The following is an 18,543-nucleotide window of genomic DNA, read 5'->3' on the forward strand; positions in this document are numbered from 1 at the left end:
GTACAGTAGGTGAGGGTCTAAGAATACCATCAAGTTAAAACCCTGTTAGGGAAAAGTTAGTACAGCAGGAAAGCACACAACTCCTTGTATTCCTTACAGGTGAGACCATAGAAGATTTTGTTGTGTAGAAGACTTTATTGTGAACGACATCTGAATATTCTGGATATTGCTTTCTTCACTAAACTTCAATATCACTGTGAACCACTTCATCACAACATTGTGGAGAGACTTTCAGAAGAAATGAAGCATTCTACATTTGTTTCATCAATATAGTGCAATCTAGACATGCACACACACACACATTTTAAACTTGTTTAGGAGACTTAGGCTATGTTCAGACAGGCAGCTGAAACCTGAATGGAACAGGAAAGACTTGGCACAAAACGTGACATCTGACACTGTCTAACAGAATTCAAGTCACATTTATGTGTGGTTTTAAATGTGACTCAGTTTGCCCAGAAATTAGATTTCTTGTGTATTTTTAAAAATAATGTGGTTTGAAGCTTTTTTTAAGCATCTGAATTTTGTGACAGGAAAAGCATGAACAGCAGGTAATATATTTCTCTGTATTTATATTCCTCAGTTAACTAATGTACCCATGGTAACAACAGCAACAAACATGGCAAACATCCACATCTTCAGTGTTTGTTCCCATTTGCTACACTTCAGAAGTAGCTTCAGAATTGTGACATTGCCTTTACGTAAAGCATAATTTGCGAGAAATCTCCAGGTTGGTATTAAGATGACTGGCAAATTACACACATCTTTGCTGTTACTACAACAACCGGTGTTGCCACGATCTGCACCATTCCACATTAAAATATGGATGCAGAATAATTTCCCTGTGAAACTACGTGCAATCTCTCAAGAAGGATCAAATCAAGACTGTGTTATTGGCTGGGCCACGTACTTGTCTGGAAATTGTACACGAAATGCCAGAAATTATGACATGACATGTCAGAATGGTTATACTGAGACTTAAAAATCACATTTTGACAAAATCTTGAATAAAAAGCTAATAAAAGTCGGTCAGATTGCTCAACTGAGCATGTCCCACTCCAACATTTCCAAAGACTGTATAAACAAAACCTTTGTTAGAAAAGAAATGTCTCATTTTTCATTCTTTCTTAACATACCATTTTGCAAGAGCTGTCTCCTGAGGTTTCCTGCTCAGGTTAATAATGTGTAGAGCTGCCTCTACTGAATTCGCTTCACTACACCAGCCTGGCATTTAGAGTGTGTGCGTGTCTGTGTGTGTGTGTGTGTGTGTGTGCGCGTATCTGTGTATTTGTGCACCATAATGTGAGAGCGTGGGCACACTCACACCATCTATGAAGCCTCCTGGCGTTTCTTCAAATACCTGCAATTAGTTTCAGCAGTCGTGCCCCCGCAAGTTCTGAATGCGTCTCTGCCAAAGGTTCGCGTCTGGATGACAGAGTGGCCGTCATTTTCCTGTACATGGCCACCTGGGAAAATAAAGAGCTGGGGCTATGACTGACAGCTAATAAAAGACTGAACTGAAATTGGAACGAAAACACACTGGACATGAGATTTTTCATGAGGTTTTCAACCGAGGGAAGGTGCAAAAGAATCCTGCACAGCCAGCCAGTTATAATACGCAACCTAGTTTGTGTGTGTTGGAGATGATCTGGTTTACCTGTGTAAGCATTTTGAAAAAGTGTGTGTGTGGTGTGTGTATTTGATGCAGTCACTTTTTGGTCTCGCTAGGTGATGCAGCACCCGACAGACGGAGGACAGATTCTGGGTCTCCATAGCAACGTAAAGGAAGCCCCTGTACGTGCGGCAGAGTTAAGTGTGTATTCTCTGTCGAGTCAGCCCATTGACCCTGAGGACGGCAGCGGACAGCCAGGGGCAAAGGTGAAAGCTTCAGGTGAGCAGACTGACATACAGGAATAATGATAATAAAAGGTACCTGTTAACTGGCACCATTACATTTGAAATATATTGCATAAGAGCTCCACTATTTTCATGCGTGGTTTGGCTTTTAGGAAAATTCACTATGGTTGACTATTTTTTTTACTGTGACTCACTATTGTCACAGTCCTGGTGTAGGGTAGGTATACACTCTGTAGCCATTATACTATGGTAATCATGTTAACTGTTACCATAATAACAGTGCAGTTATTACAGACAAATCACAGGAACTATGGTTAATTTGTGTAAAAGTAAAAATAGCTACTCAAATGACAGACCTACCTCAAAGGACACACAGGAAACTGGAACTATAGCAAAGCCCACAGGTCAGCACTCTCTCGATCGGATATTCCATTAGTGTCTGACATAAGTGACGCTGTTGTAAGCTGTTCGTTACATAAACAAGTGAGCCCAGCGGAGCATTTATAGTAAGTGTGCATTAAGGCACCAGAGAGGCCCCTTAGAGAGGTCTTCCTATCATCAAGCCAGCAGCACTCAGACCACAGCTTTCCCACACTCCGACCAATGAGGCCAGCTGTAGTGCATTAAGAGTGGTGTCACTGCGGGCGGTGGTAATCCATCTCAGCAATGGTTTGCATTGTTAACATTTAAGATCTCTATGCAGGAGAGAAAAGTAATAGAAAGTAAAAGAAAGTATGGTTTTGCTACATGGATGTGTTGTTGATTGATGCTTCTGTGCAGTTAGGTAAAAGGCTATAAAGAGGAAATTTTTAACTCTCATGCTTCCCTTCCAGATCGATCTCCAGATTTGGATAACTATTCCGAAGATGACGACGACAGCTACTCGTCAGAGCAGGAGGCCAGTGATGATGCTGTTCAGGGCCAAGTAAGAGCTGTTTGTCATCATTTCACATCTTTACAGTCTTTTTCTAGACTGTCAAGGGCAGGGATCGGCAACTGGCGGACCGCAGTCCAAAAAATACTTATGAAGAAATGGCCATAGTCCAACAGCTAGTTTTCTAAACATGAACCAGTGCAGGTTCTGTAGCAGATCCCCTGTTGTGATTTATCTAATCATATGCATTTATGTAAATCATTTAGCTGAAGTCAGCTCATCAGACCAGAGACTTGCTACAGTGCCAAAGACATCAGGTCAGGAAGGGGAAAATTTCCACAGACTTTTATAGATTTTTCATTTTTTCATTTCCTCTCTCTGGTCTGATTAACAAACCTATGACGTAGGGTGCGTCTCAATCAGCTCCCTAGTTCAGTAGTCAGGGCACTGCTCAGGGAGTCGGCCGTTTTAAGGGCCGTCTCAATCACAAAATCCTTCCAGTGCACTGGAGCATTCACTCCCTAAAAAATCCCACAATGCACCGCAAAAACCAGGGAGCATCGATGCTCACTATGTTCCCTTACTGGAAATGACATCATATTTTCTGAAGCCTCTCAGGTTGAAAAAAATCATGGATGAACTCTCAGCAAATGTAAGTAGCTTGTTATTGTTGTTGTAGCTCTCAGATGATTCCTTAGGTTAGCAATTTTTACATTCTATATACGGTTTGTTTGAGTCTAACGACTTTTAAGTGTTTAATGATTTTAAAAATCCACTAGCTAGCCTACGATCCTGCTTGAAGTACAATGTCAGAAACACGTGTGATTAAGCTAACAAATTTATAAGACATATGTCATGTGGTGATATTTTATAATGCGAATATGTAGTCATGTCGCCGGAAATTGAGTCATCAGTGTCCCGGTGTGTAGTGATCCAGGGTCCTTACCAGTGTCTGAACTCGTGTACACGATATACTGATTCATGACCTAGGGAGCAAGGGAGCTGATTGAGATGCACACATAGCTTGATTCGAAAATGAAAACAGAATATTTAAAGGTAAATGTACAAAGATGTATGCATTTATTCTCCTGCTTCAAATTTAGATATAAACAGGTCTCATTTCTTTAGAGTCCATGGAGCTAAAAGTCAGAAGTGGTACGAAACAAAACAAAATCACTTCAGATTGTCTTATTTATAGTCATAAACTGATTACTAATGGTTAAACAGTAAAAGGTAAATGTTGCCATTCAGGCCAGACCTTTGTAAACAAGCAATTTTATGTAACTGAACCTTTTGCTACAAGATCAACTGTTTTTTCCCCAAAAATATGAATTACAAAAATAATGCTAATTTAAATATTCATGTTGTTACATAAACTGTGTACATAAACTGTAAATGTGTACATAACCTGTTACAGGACCTGTATGATGAGGATGACGATGTCCAGCGAAAGCCAAAGAAAACACGACGGAAAATGATCCGAACTACCTCTATAACTCGGGTGTGTAGATTGGGCCCAGAATAGAGCTCAGACACTTTCCATCTTTCTATGAAGTCAGGAATGTGATATAGTAATCTAATAGCATATACAAGTCATATACAAGTCAAATTATCCTGTAATTAACACAGATGGACACAAGATCTTTAGTACTCGCTGTCAGTAAATGTTATCAATCATGACAACACCACAAATGCTTGAATATATGTTTATATCATCTGAAGTCCATCACCAACCAACAAAATAGGAATCCTGCCACAAACAGAGCTGTAATCTTCAATTTATATTTTTAATTAGTTACAGTGGTGGGAAATGTGGTCCAGTTGGTCACAGTGGCAATGGAGGCTGGAACATGCGATCTACAGAAACTGTCCAGATGACACATGATTGTTTGAAAAATACAGACTGGAGCCCTCAAGTCCCTTATTCTAGGCCAGAGATGTACCACTAGCTAACTGTGGCTTTGAAAATGTGCTGTCATGTGTGAAAACTCTGTACAGTGTAAGTTATGTTATAGTAAGTTATAGTGCAAGACTATACCACTAACACAACATGCCATCACTTGGACAGTGTCCATACCCAGCCAAGCTAAAAAGCTGAAACTAATGTAATTTAATTCAAAAATATTTATGTGTATAAGATAGACTTAAATAAGCAAGCACTCTGGTGATGAAGCATTGTGTTTGTGCCCATGACAAAAAGCCAGAAAGTTGTTGGCTAACATTTTGGGCTGTGAGCTGTGGCTTTCCCTTGACACATGTAAAAAGTTATTGGAGTCTGACTAGCGTCTTCATTTTTTCTCGATGAAGTGTTTAACTGTGAGATGAATTAGTTGTGCTAACATAAGAGTTATATAAGAGCTTTTGTGCCAACTGTACTGTATGTTGCTCAGTTTTGTCATTGTTTCCACAACATGATTCTGGAAAGATTGTCTAGCATCAGTTCAAGCTAATTAATATACCTAGTAAAAATAGTTTGTAGCAACAGCTTGATCATATCCTCGGTGCACGTGCACATTGCAGCAGGTGGCAGGATTTTGGAAAGACTATCACACTCCACAGCATAAGTGCTTAGTGCCACCAAGAAATATATGAACCAATCAGAGAGTGTTATCTTTAAATGAACATTTCAGATTGCTTTTGCCAAAATCAATAGGGTATTTTTTACTCTGCTTATTGGGTGAGTGAAGTAAAAAAAATCGCTGGTGGTTGTTATATCAACCTGTTTTCTGCTGGGTAACTGAATGAAAAACTGGTAGTGTGCATGTCCCAGGCTTGTCCACACCTGCCTGAAATTTAAACACAAAACGATAAGAGAGTATGAAGATGCTAGCAAGATACTTAGTATAATGCTCTCAGAGTTGAAAGAACACAAGTTTTGGTGAGGGCACAAACCCACTAGGCTATAGAGTCATTCCAAGATCGAACCACTTCACTGCAAATTCAAGTACTCTCAAACTCTAAATGACCAAAATGTACATCCCTATTAATGCCTCTGAATCAAATTATGGAGTTATGGAGTATCTTTATGTGCATCAGTTCTATCAGCTATTAGTAAGAAGCTTTGTGCTTTATGGTGATGTGATTTTGTTAAAGCCCTGCTGACAGCTCTCTGTGAGGCCATGGCAGGTGTTGACTTAATCCTCCATGCTAAGCTAAGCATGAGTAACAGAAATATCAGGCTGAGATCACTGCAGTGCTAGATCAATATAATGTAGATGATGATATACTTCTCACATCTGCTAGACACATTCACCTTAAAAACAATCACATGCTCTGAGTGTTGAAATGCTCATGAGTGGACTTTTAAACACACTTTGATCTCATTGTAAAGCCAGAATTATTTATTTAGATCAATCTGACATGTTTCAAAAGTTGTTTAACTTCTTGATGACCATGTTTGCTGTTTGTGAAAAGTGTGTACAGTATGTTTAATGGTTGTTTTTGTTAGTGGGCCAAGAATGGCTAATCTACGTAAAAACCTGTTTTGACCTGAAACTTTCTTAGACCTGTTTACCCCTTTGAATGCATAATCACGCTGAGATGGATATTTCACCATAGCTTAAAGCTATAGTTTGTAATTTTTATGGCTCTGTGCTGCCTGAGAGGTGAATTGGAATTGAAACGAAAACATTGACAAGGCTTCCCTGTCCCTTCAACAACTCCCATTTGAAACTACATATACCTCATAAGGCAAAGGGGGGTAGAGCTGAGCACCTCTTTTCCAGGCCGCAAAAAACGTAAACTGAAGCCAAGAATGAAGAAAAGAACAAATCCATAACATGGCAATATTGCAAATCATAGTGTCTTTAAAATATATTTAAAATATAGATCATTTCCAGTCTAGGGACACTTTTAAAAATTACATACTGTTAATTAATAACCAGATAATTGCTTTGCATTGTTGTAACTGTTGCTATGATTTGTAAAGCTGTTTTACCTCTGTGTATGTTAAGTGTGTTTAAAATTATATCCAAGTGTTTTTTTTTCTTCTTCTTTTCCTCTCCAGCAACCTAATTTCAAGCAGAAGTTTGTTGCCCTTCTGAAGAGGTTCAAAGTTTCAGATGAGGTGAGCGCTTTTGTCCTCTCATGAGCCCTACATAGAGCACAATGCAGGAAATTGCCAAACCAGCCACTTTTGCACAAGCTTACACAACACTCCTGTACTTTTTATATGCAGAAACACAAAATCGTCCCAGATATCAAAGAAACACTCGATACGGGACCAACCACAGCTAAAAAAAAAAATTAACCCAAAGATATGGGATCTCTGCATGTTATTAGAACTTGATCTAATAACAAGAGTGTATGAGCAAACAGAAGACAATTTGCCACAATATGGGTTCATTGCTGTATTTAATGGTCTTTGTTGCTATGTTCTTGCTTTACACTTGGTCTGTCTCCCAGAGGACATTATTCTGAACGGTAGCCTGTGGTCACATGAACACGGCTGTGGTCAACCATATTGTTTTAAGGGTCATATAATCAGTTTAGTTTGGTTTGCCAGCCTCCATAACATTAAACGCATATTCTCGCATTTTGGCTGGTATTATCTCCAAGTCGTGCAGGAAGTGCACTAGATATTTCAAACCATCAGACCCACAGGTACTATGCTATACTAGACCACGTAATGCCCTCAACATTGGCTGGGAGTCCAGTAGTTTAAATCGGCGCTGCTATATGGGTGTGAAGGATGAGAAATTCTATGCTAGCCAATCAGAATAGTACAGCTAGAGCTTTTGTCTGAGTGCATTCAGATGCCCTATATCGTTTCGTGAGCTGGGTGGTTTTAACATGTCGTGGAGGAAGCACGTGTTAGCTCTCACCCTGCTGGATTGGTAGCTATCATGCAACAGGTTGAGGTCTGGATATAATATAATGAGTTAATAATTTATCAACAACTATAGTGAGAGAAATTTGGGTGGAAAAAAAATTCCAACCTGTCAGCTGATGGGAATCATTTAACCCGAGGTCACCAAAGCATTTGTTGAATGACTAACTCATTAGAAGTGGGTTGATTTTCATGGTGTCATTTAAGATTTTCCATCAAAAAGCTCTGGGACTAAATCTGTTCTTATAGGTTTCTAAATGCATCAGCTCAGCTTGGAAAAAAGTTCTTAATGTTTATTTAATTTCTTTTTGTCACCTGAGGAACATGACACTGATAACAATACAGTAAATAGTAAATAATAATAAAGTTCTCAAAGCAGTGAAATAGGTAATTATAGGTAATGGTATAGAATCGACTTTCCAGACATACCACCAAGTTTACATGCTTTCGGTAATGGTTTAAAGCTAAAGGTAAATATTTCAAATCATGCTACTTCTTAAAGTTAAAATGCATTTGATCATGGTACTTCAGAAGCTAAAGGTACTGTTTTTTTTTAAATCATGCTACTCCAGAAGCTAAATCTAAATGTTTTCAGTCATGACACTTTGAAAGTTTCAGCTAAATATTTCAAATCATAGTATACTGGAAGCTAACTGGAAGCTAATCCAGAAGCTAAAGCTAATGTTTTAAATCATAATACTTTAAAAACTGCTGAAAGCTAAATGTCTTGAATCAGGGTAATCCAGAAGCTAAAGCTAAATACTTCAAATCACAGTACTGTAAAAGCTAAATGTTTTACAGTCATGTTACTTCAAAAGCTAAAGCTGAATGTTTCTAGTGATAGTATTTTAAATGTTAAAAAAAAGTTATGAATAATGCTAATTCAGAAGCTTAAGCTAAATGGTTCAAATCATGGTACACATGAAGGTAGAGCTAATGTTTCAAGTCATGCTACTTCAGAAGCTAAAGCAAATTTTTTCAATCATTGTACAATAATAGGTAAATGTTTCAAACCATATCACTTTAAAAGGTAAAGTTAATTATTTTAAAACACATTACTTTAAAAGGTTTTTTTAATGTTTTTAAAGCAATTCAGAAGCTAAAGCTAAATATTTAAAATCATACTACTTTAAAAGCTAAAGCAAATGTTTCAAATCATGCTACATGCTAAAACTGAATGAGACCTGCAGATACTAATGTCCACTATACTTTTTACTTTTTAAAGTACTTTATGTCATTACATATCTATTGACTTCGTAGTAGATAGAGAAAAACAATATTGAATATTCGTGAAGCCCTTTGAAAGTAGTATGTAATATAAAGGTTAAAGAATTGCTTAATGTAGCTATTCCTTCAAATAGTTCCTTCTTTTAAAGATATAAATGTCTTTGTCCTTTTCCCAGTGCACCTGAGATCTGTGACCGACACCTCTGTTTACAACTAACTGCCGAAGCGAAAACTAATTTCCAAATGCCTGTCAACACGAGCTTCATAATGGCCTCCCACTGGCCCAGAGATGTTAATCAGTTATGAATTATGATTTTAATAACTTGAAATTTAAATGAAGGCTCCAGACAATGCGTAGCTGCATTAATCAGTATCTAAATGCCACCTCTGTTGATGGTTATGGCTTTGTTTCTGCATTCTGTGAGCTTGTTAGAAACAAGACTGATTACAGGAAGTGGAGTTGTATACGCATATGAGGACAGATCAAACAAACGATCCAATTACAGGCTGTGAATTTGATGGTGAAGTGCAGTAGCATTCGTGCATTGATCATGTGCAGTAAAGCTGTATCTATCAGTGTCAGAATTCAGGACTCATTTGCTGTGAATGATGCGAAGTTGTGTGAATGTGTGTGATACAGGAGGAGTGGTGGTCAGTTTGTCTGAGAGTTTTTGAAAAAATGGGACATTTAAAAAAAGAGTCTGTCCTTATTATTACTATAAGTGATGGTGAGACTGCATGCCCTTAGAGCCGCCCAATAACGGGTAAAATGCTAATCATGACTATGTTCTCAATATTAATTTCGTTATTACAGGGTGTCCATGAGTCCTTAAAATGTCTTAAGTAGCTTGAAATTACATTTTACAATTTAAAGCCTTAAAATGCCCCTGAAACTTTTTGTACCTATCTCTTAGTGTTATAGACACCAAAATGATACTATATTTGGAAACAAAAATAGTTTTAGAGATAAATTTTATAGTTCCAGGAAAATTAGAAAATATTTTTGATGTGGCTGGGAGCCAAGGGAGCAAAATTGACCATGCAGTCTGGGTGGGAGGGGTGGCATATTCTCTCTCCCCTGTCAATCAGAGAAAAAATAGCCAATCGCAAGCGTCTGTGAGCTCATGTATGCAGAAGAGGGTAGATAGTGCTTTCCTCCGAGCGTGTGTGAAGCAGCATAAGCAGGTGCTTCACGCGTCTCAGAGGAAGCACGTTAGCCTTCACCCTCCCAGGCTGGTAGCCGTTGTATGATAGAGGAGAGCTGGCTGATGGGTAGAATTAGCAGGCATCAAATTGGGGAGAAAATGGGGGGAAAAAATTGATGATTCATATCTAAATAAATAGTAACTTTGTGATCATCTAATTAAATGCTCTCAGGGACTCACTTGTCTTTAGGACGTTCCACAACATTAAATGTAACTATAAACAAGTAAAAAAACATGATGTGTTGTTCATTAATAAATATAAAAATGTATTCGTTGACAAACTTCATTGGTATAAGAGGAATAAAACACTTCGGGATATACTGTTATAGGAAAATAATCAGCTTTGGGCCGTAGTACACCACCCTGTTGTTTTCGCGGATTATTAGCAGCATGCCCTGTCATGTTTTCTTTCCAAAAACCACTCTTTGATGATTAAAAGGTTCTAGATAGACATGGTACCCAAGCACCAAATGCCAAGTGCCACAGGCAGTGTGCACATGCCAAGCGGCAAGCCAAAGGTGCGAGGAGCAGAGGGCATTATTCACAATGCTTTCAGTGTGCACATACATTTAAAACCTTCCCACAGTTTGACATGTGACAGAACAAACAGAGATTTGGCAATGTTACTGAAAACTTTGTGTGTCTGCTTTGTGTATGCAAATTGAAATGCAAAGAAACCTTTTATCCTCTTCTCTCTCCAAACCAGTTACACAGCTTCAGATGCTGTAACACACCTTTAAGCATGTGTGTGTGCGTGTGTGTGTGTTTGTGGCCTCAGGTTCTGGACTCAGACCCAGTGGATCAGACCCAGGAAGTGGAGGAGGATCTGGACCTGCTGTATGACAGCTTGGAGGTGTATAACCAGAGCGACAGTGGTCCGGAGATGGAGGACAACGACAGCGTACTCAGCACCCCTAAACCTAAGCTCAAGTAAGAGGCTTCCCCCCGAGTGCTGTAGCAAATCCGGTGAATTAGAACAACCTCGAGACTCATCTTATGGCTTTGATCTCTGTAAAATGTGATCACAAGCAGTAAATGTTGTAGGCAGAATAATAACACATTGCATGCAGTATAGTGAAGACTGTGTGTCATAGTGCTTGCAGAATTTCTTAAAATTTTTGTAATACATATTCAAAGGCAATAAAATCTATATTTGCATGTTTAAGATCTCAGATTTTTTTGTTTTAGTCATCTAGTGAATGTCTATGGAAACACGTGTTTCCTAAATTTTTTGGCAAAATAATCATTAAATTCATGTTATTTATGTCACATGTTAATTTGCCGTAGTGTTACTTTTTAATTAAATGACATGAAAAAATGAACAGTGTGTGTGACCAGAAGTGACATTAGTTCCCCCTTTTCTGTTTTTGAATATCAAATATCATTCAATAGGGCATCTACAGTAGTGCGTACAATAGATTGTGCAACATCCTATCCAGTGAGCATATATAGTGAATAGAAAGACATTCAGGATTTGGTTAAATGAAAAAAAAAATGGTAGACTAGATGATGATGTCTCAAGCTGTTGCTGTGAGTAAATAAATAAAAACGAATCTGAAACATTGAAGTGTACGTTGTAATTGTGACAATGCCTCTTTGTGGTATTCTTTGCTAAAGAAAGTTACAAAAGTTTACCTGCTATAGTTTACGTGATAGGAACCTGTACTGTAGTGCTACTGCTAATCTGTGGCAGTATAAAATTATATGCTTGATATTGTTCAAATTCATAGATTAAACAAGTATTTCTTTTAGGTTATTAATTAAAATCAACTAACATAATTATATCTTTCAGGCCATTCTTCGAGGGCATGTCTCACTCTAGCTCTCAAACCGAAATCGGGAGTTTGCACAGTCAGAAGAGTCAGCCGAGAGAACAGTCTGCTGCTGTAAGACCTTAATCAAAACCACACACACACACAATTCCCTGTCTGTACGGAGGTAGCAATCTCTGACTTGCTCACCCTGTGCTCTGTGCTCTGTGTGTGTGTGTGTGTGTGTGTGTGTGTGTGTGTGTGTAGGGTGGAGACCTGCTGGCAGTGGAGAAGGACAGAGCAGCAGCTGGGCGGTACCAGGATGAGACGTCTGCAGTGGACACTATGACGGGGGTCAGTGTCTGTCTCTTCTCCCAGTGTCACTCTGTCTGATGGCCACTTTATGCTGAGCTTGTTATCATATCTCAGTTCTGCTTTTTTTCCGCTTGGTCAGATAAATGGAAACAGACCCACTGAGAGCTCCATTACGCTTTGCTAGAGTGCTACAGTGTGTGTGTGTTTAGTATCAGTGTGTTAATGACTGAGGAGGCCATTTGCTCATTTGTTACCACTGCTGTCTCATTTGATCCATCTAACCTTACTGTTCAGCTTCACAGCAACCACTGCTGAGAGAGAGGATGCATCATTAGCATAGCATATAGAGTAGGGCTGTATAAATCTCCTTCTGAACCACAAAGCATGGTACATCTCATATATAGAAAACACATTTATCAGCTCATGATTTAGAGATGTTTAGATGCAATACTATGTGAAGCCACGCCTCATTTAACAGACCGAGAAGCTATGCCTCTTTCATTAGGTCTAACAAGCACAGAGGCCACTACTACTTTACTGGGACTGACAAGCACGGAGGCCACATCTTCACAGGTACCAACAGGCACAGAGGCCTTGGGACTCACAGGAGCAGAGGCCACGCCTCCTTAGTTGGGAGTGACAGGAGCAGAGGCCACACCTCCTTTATTGGGAATGACAGGAGCAGAGGCCACGCCTCCTTTATTGGGAGTGAAATACATAGAAGCCTTGCCTCCTTCATGGGGACTAACAGGCACAGAAGCCTTGCCTCCTTCACTGAGACTAACAGGCAGGGAGTAAGAGAGAATCACAGAATGTGAAAAGGATATTATTGTGATAACATTTCTAAATAATAATAGAGGGAAAAAAATGATGTGCCTTTGGTGAGATTATACCAATACGACTTTTTTATTGTTTGTGTGTCTGAATCGGTCCAGTCGTATCATAAATACTGAGACTAGCTCACCGATATGAATCTATGAATCTTTACTCCTCTAGTACAGAGTCGTAAATAGGGTGTGTTATTTAATAGCATGTTGACTCTCAGTTACGTACTCCTTTCTCCATGGGTCTCACAGCCACGTGCATAGACACACGCACAAACACACACATACACGCGCACATTCACGTGCAAAAACACCCCCTCAAGGACATCTGTGCTTGCAGGTTCTGATTGCCTATGGTCTGGCTCAGTGGCTGTTACCATGACAACCTTTAGATGTCTTGCATGGTGTGACGTTGTTGTGTCTGCAGGAGGCGGCTGAGGAGGACGCGGGAGTGGGAGGAGCGCCAAGCCAACATGATGCCAACCTGAGCTGGGACATGAGCGTGGAGAAACTGGCCAGCTCAGTGGGCAAAATCTGCAAGACCGAGTCTCAGAATATGATGTCTCCTAGGTAAAGTCAAATTCACCACCCTTTCTTTCTTTCTTTCTTTCATAGTAAACAACATCCCCAGCAATACATGAGTATTGTTCCGCTTGATGCATGCTACAGGGGCTCCTTGTGTTTATAAAACTCAGCATTACATATTCATATGTACTTGAGTCTTATACACATTTGTGCTATCTTTATTCCTGTTTGTAGAGTTTGTCCATTGTCTCTATTATACTGAGTGTCTCTCAAGAGACCAACAGAGAGCGTGTGAATATTTTTCCATCGGCTAACGAGCTCATTAAGAGGAGCAGTCCTCCACGTGGCAGCGTGACATTATCTAGTGTTTCTGAGGCTTCATTATAAATACATGACTCATGTGGTTGGTCTCTGACTTTTCTATGATGCTGGAGATTATTCATTTAAATCTAATGAGGATGTTATAAAAATTGAATTTTGTAATTAAATCCTTTTAGGAAAAGTGTGAAAATTGTTGTTGCAGCATTTTTTAAGGAGCAGGGCAGGGCTAAAATCTGACTTAGTGTTCTATATATGACAGGCAAGTGTTATTACATCTTAACATACAAAAGCCTATCACGTTTAAACATGCAAATGTCTTTGACACCAGTTCACTAGTTCCACATTTCGACACCAGTTCACTAGGGAAATGTGGATGTGTTTTTCCAGTTTTCAAGTGTAGCTGAAGAAATTGGTTTAAGTGAAATACTGTGAAATTAGAAAATCCAAGTAAGTGTAAGATAAAATAAATACAAGTGATGTGAGAAATGTTCTGCATGGGTGGACAAATCATAGATCCATTAGCTAGCCCACTGGGAATGTGAAAGCACTAATGTGCTGCCTGGTTCCATGGTTTGCTTGCCTAGAATAGGCTAAAAATGGTAGGTAACATAATGGAATAAAGTATGGTAAGCTAGTTAGTTAGTCAAGTGCATTAATGCAGACACAAGTGAGTATATAAATTCCCACATGGGGACGACTCAGTCATTAACCTTTTCTAAGACTGTATCTGAAATAGCACATACACATTTGTGCCCTCGAGTGTTGTGGATATGAGCTGTTTTCTATTCTAATAAGACCCAAATAAGATATTACTAACACCCAAATAAGGTGATATTTGGGTGTAGCAAGCGTCTAAATTGTTTAACCATTTTGAGAAAAATAAGTGAGTGCGTGTTGCACTAGCAGGTGAGATAGATAGATGGCTAGATGCATGGATGGATTGATGGGTAGATGGATGGACAGATGCACGGATGGATGGATGGATAGATGGATGGATGGATGGAGAGATAGATGGATAGATTCGGAGTAGGGTTTTTTCTTTCACTGGTTGTTGAATAAGAGAAGAAAAAACTAACCACCAGTCTACTAAGCTTTACTTGTCTACTGGGCAACTATGAATATGAAATGATAGCCCAGACATATAATCTTCATGTTCTGTGCATTAGGACTACTGATTTATATATTTTACTGGAAAAAAAAACCTATGTTTAACTGGAAAGGCCTATCTGGATCACTCTAATTGTAGCATGCTAAATATATTTGCCTTATACTTGATACACTTGATATTGTCTAAGACATATCTAGGCTGACAGTAACTGGTTCACAATACAAGTACACTTGGTTTTCATAAAACACTCATTTAGAGTCCCATTACATTCTCAGAGTGGACAATTAGTCTTTAAATACGTCCTTAAGTATCTGATGGAACATTTTCCTCATTACGTTGTCATTGGTAGATAAACTGTACATGTGTATATGCAGTGCATGTAGTGTATATGCAGAAAATGTAGTCCAAAACGTGAGAGGTAGTTTTACAAGGCTTGGAAAAATCACCAATAAAAATCACCGTTCGATTTAAAAGGTACTGTATGTACAGAAGTGGAGCTGTAAATGGTCCGTCCCTGATCTGTGTCCCCAGTAAAACGGACAGCAAGCTGCAGAGACGACCGCGCAGCACCTCTATGAAGGACAGACAGAGCTCGAAAGCTCAGAGCGACCGAACCAGTAGCATCGACAGTGAAACCTCACCTGACTCCAGACTCACTGTGCAGGTATACACTGGTGCATGTGTGTTACGTGACCTGGTATATTTAGAATCATGTTTTAGCGTGTTTTGCTACAGGATGGCAATATGAATAAAATAATATTATGATATTTTATTTATTTTATTATTTTATCATTTTAGCCAAGTACCTTTATAGTGCTTATGTGATGATCATTTGGAAAAATTATTTTAAATATTCACTTTATTGTTGACTCATGTTCTCAAATAATAGGATTTTTTTCTGGTAGCTGCCTACATAATAAATAAAACATATTGAATATACAGCAGGTGGTTCGGTAATCAGAACTTTTAACTGGATTTTGTTTATTTCTAAGAACAGCTCTAGACCTGACTCACTATATTTGTTTATCTGGAGGTGCTGTTTGTACAGTGATAGATTATGAGCTGTGTCTATTAATACAGTTTAAAGTACAGTTTATAGTTGAATTCTCAAATCTGATTTGTTAGAAGGTGCTGATAATTTTTATAAACCAGCAGGAGCTCTGGCTATAAATTAAATGACAGGTTCATATCTATGTGCTCATTCTAATACATATATGTTTCTATAGTAAAAGCTAAAGGTATGGTGTTTGTGCCGCATAATCTAAGACTAATAATAAACAGACAAAAATGTGTTGTTATTTAACAAAGAAAAACATATAATCATTGATATCATTGAGACATTTATTTAACATTTTCGGAAGGAGTGACACTCCAGTGTCGGTGTTTTGTAACAGGACAGAAGACTTTGGGCTTTCTGGTTTTTCAGTGTCATGACAAGCTCGGAAAAAAACCAGAAATTGTTTATAGCTGCGATAACGAAATTATAACTAATTAATTAATTAAATTAATCAAAAAATAATTAATTTTATCAATTAATAAAATTAATTAATCAAAAAAAATATAATTGTTGGTAAAAAGCTGTGGTATAAGAAGAATGAATCACTTCTCGACATGCTGTTACATTACTATTTTCCTATATCAGCACACCCTTGTTGTGTTTTATTCATTATTTATTTTATGTTAACAAACATAATGTAAAACATATATAATGTAATTATTTTTCCTAACTGAACATGTGAGTTTAGGGACATATTTCACAATATTTAAATTGTGTTCTTATATTGTGTTTCAGGTTCCCAGAAAGTCAGTGTATGACCAGCTCAATCAGATCCTCAACTCAGATGAGCAGCTGCCGGAGAGCATCATCCTCATCAACACTACCGACTGGCAGGGCCAGGTGTGTATCTGTCACCTGTGTGTGGAAGTGTTTTCTGTGTGTGAACATCTGTCAGAGTGTGTTATTATCTGTCACCTATGTAGATATGACTCTTGTCAGGGTGAGTGTGTGAGCGTCTGATTTTGTGTGTGTGTGTGTGTGTGTGTGTGTTAGGGAGCAGGTGGTGTTCTCTCTGTGCCCTCTAGCCCCTGCTGTAAATCTCTTCCTGCTCCTGCAGTGCACTGCACCTCCATTACTGCCATGCTGAGGACACCTACATTAAAAGTGCAATAATCAATATGCTTCTAGTTCTAGCTCACTTCTGTTTCGAGCTCACCCCTTTAAAAGGTCCTTACTGATAATTCTGCTGTAAGAGGATTAAATGATCATTTCTCGCAAATTAAAAGATCATTTCCTTTCTAATTATCGTTATAGTGTATAGCTGTGATTGTCACATGCTGGCTGGGTTTCCTCTACCCTCAACCCATACGCTGACACATTCTATCAGTTACTTTAAAATTATGTTAAAGAAGTAAAATATTGAATACTCTTACAGCATCAACATGTATGAGATGAAGGTCAAGACTTACTGAAAAGTCTCAGAATAACAACGAGGAGCTAAAATCTGAGGAAAATGTAAAGCGGAGACACATTTGTTTTGGCACCTCACTTTTAAATGAAATCTCTCAATCCCAAGTTCAGTGTAAAACAAATCAAGCAGCATGGCTTTTTAAATAAATTGTACTTGTATGTGGAATTTTAATGGAGATTACTTGTTGATCTTATGTGAGTAAATATGTAAACTCAGAAGGCACTAGGTAGAGTGCAAGAAACACGACTAATGTTTTAAAATGACAGTTTTTCATTTACTGCAATGTAATAATCTCCCACTCAATGCCAGTCCCATTTTGAATACATTACACAAATTGAAAATATCTTGAATATGGTTAAATGTATCTAATATTTCCTATTATAAGATTACAGTAAACTAGATATATGATTATGTGACCTATATATGACCTATAACTTATCATACTAATTTATACATATTAAGAAAGTAAAAGAAAAACATTTGTATGTTTAAGATCCCATGTTCTGCTTGTAGTTGCCTAATGGAAATCTGTCAAAACACTTTACTGCCCAAATGACCTCGGAGTGGTTGATGTAAAAAAAAAAACCTCAGAATAAATGCACAGCCAAGTGCTTTTTCATTTTTACACATTTTTAATTTTGTATCTAATTTCTAATGAATTTTATAAAACAAAAAACGCATGTGTCTTAGAAGTGGTATTAAGCTACACATCATTAGTTCATATCCAACAGACACTTACTGGAGTCACACCTTTTATGTGTATGACTCTGAAATCATGTTCTGTAATAATGTTTGGACTTAAGTGCACCATGTAACTTCTACAGTGCCATTAGTTAAACTCTATGTAGTGAGCATATATAGGTAATAGTGTGTTTTTTAACATATTGAATATGTATGGTGTAGATCTAAATAATGTAAAATCTTGCCAAATATCAATGGATGAATAAATATTATATATCTGAAACATTCAGGTTTATAATAAAATTATGACATTGCATAATGCATAATGTATCCCTACTGCTGATGTTCTGTGGAATTACTGGTCTAAGATTATAAAATTAAAGCTCATTTGAATACATTTCATTTGAAAGCAAACTAATGTATTACTCAGTAATTCAGATCTGACTGCAAGTTTCAAAGATTGACAGCTGTAGCATATATATAAAGTTTGTTTTTTAGTTCCGAAATGTTTGGTACTGATGAGTTTTGGAGTTTTTTTTTGCGTTTTTGCACTGATGCA

The 18,543-nt window shown here is 38.0% G+C and overlaps 1 protein-coding gene across 2 annotated transcripts in view; it reads left to right on the forward strand.

Annotated features, from left to right (window-relative positions):
- si:ch211-126j24.1 (phosphofurin acidic cluster sorting protein 2) overlaps nucleotides 1-18,543 on the forward strand; it is a 70,263-nt gene that overhangs the window by 35,790 nt on the left and 15,930 nt on the right. For both annotated transcript variants that reach the window (XM_026916023.3, XM_026916031.3), the window contains exons 5-14: nucleotides 1,729-1,891; nucleotides 2,691-2,782; nucleotides 4,149-4,232; nucleotides 6,738-6,797; nucleotides 10,770-10,921; nucleotides 11,784-11,877; nucleotides 12,010-12,096; nucleotides 13,309-13,451; nucleotides 15,367-15,499; nucleotides 16,628-16,732. In XM_026916023.3, the coding sequence (XP_026771824.1) occupies nucleotides 1,729-1,891; nucleotides 2,691-2,782; nucleotides 4,149-4,232; nucleotides 6,738-6,797; nucleotides 10,770-10,921; nucleotides 11,784-11,877; nucleotides 12,010-12,096; nucleotides 13,309-13,451; nucleotides 15,367-15,499; nucleotides 16,628-16,732 (1,113 nt within the window). The remainder of the gene's footprint in view (nucleotides 1-1,728; nucleotides 1,892-2,690; nucleotides 2,783-4,148; nucleotides 4,233-6,737; nucleotides 6,798-10,769; nucleotides 10,922-11,783; nucleotides 11,878-12,009; nucleotides 12,097-13,308; nucleotides 13,452-15,366; nucleotides 15,500-16,627; nucleotides 16,733-18,543) is intronic.

This window comes from Pangasianodon hypophthalmus, chromosome 11 (assembly GCF_027358585.1).
Source record: "Pangasianodon hypophthalmus isolate fPanHyp1 chromosome 11, fPanHyp1.pri, whole genome shotgun sequence".
NCBI lineage: Eukaryota > Metazoa > Chordata > Actinopteri > Siluriformes > Pangasiidae > Pangasianodon > Pangasianodon hypophthalmus.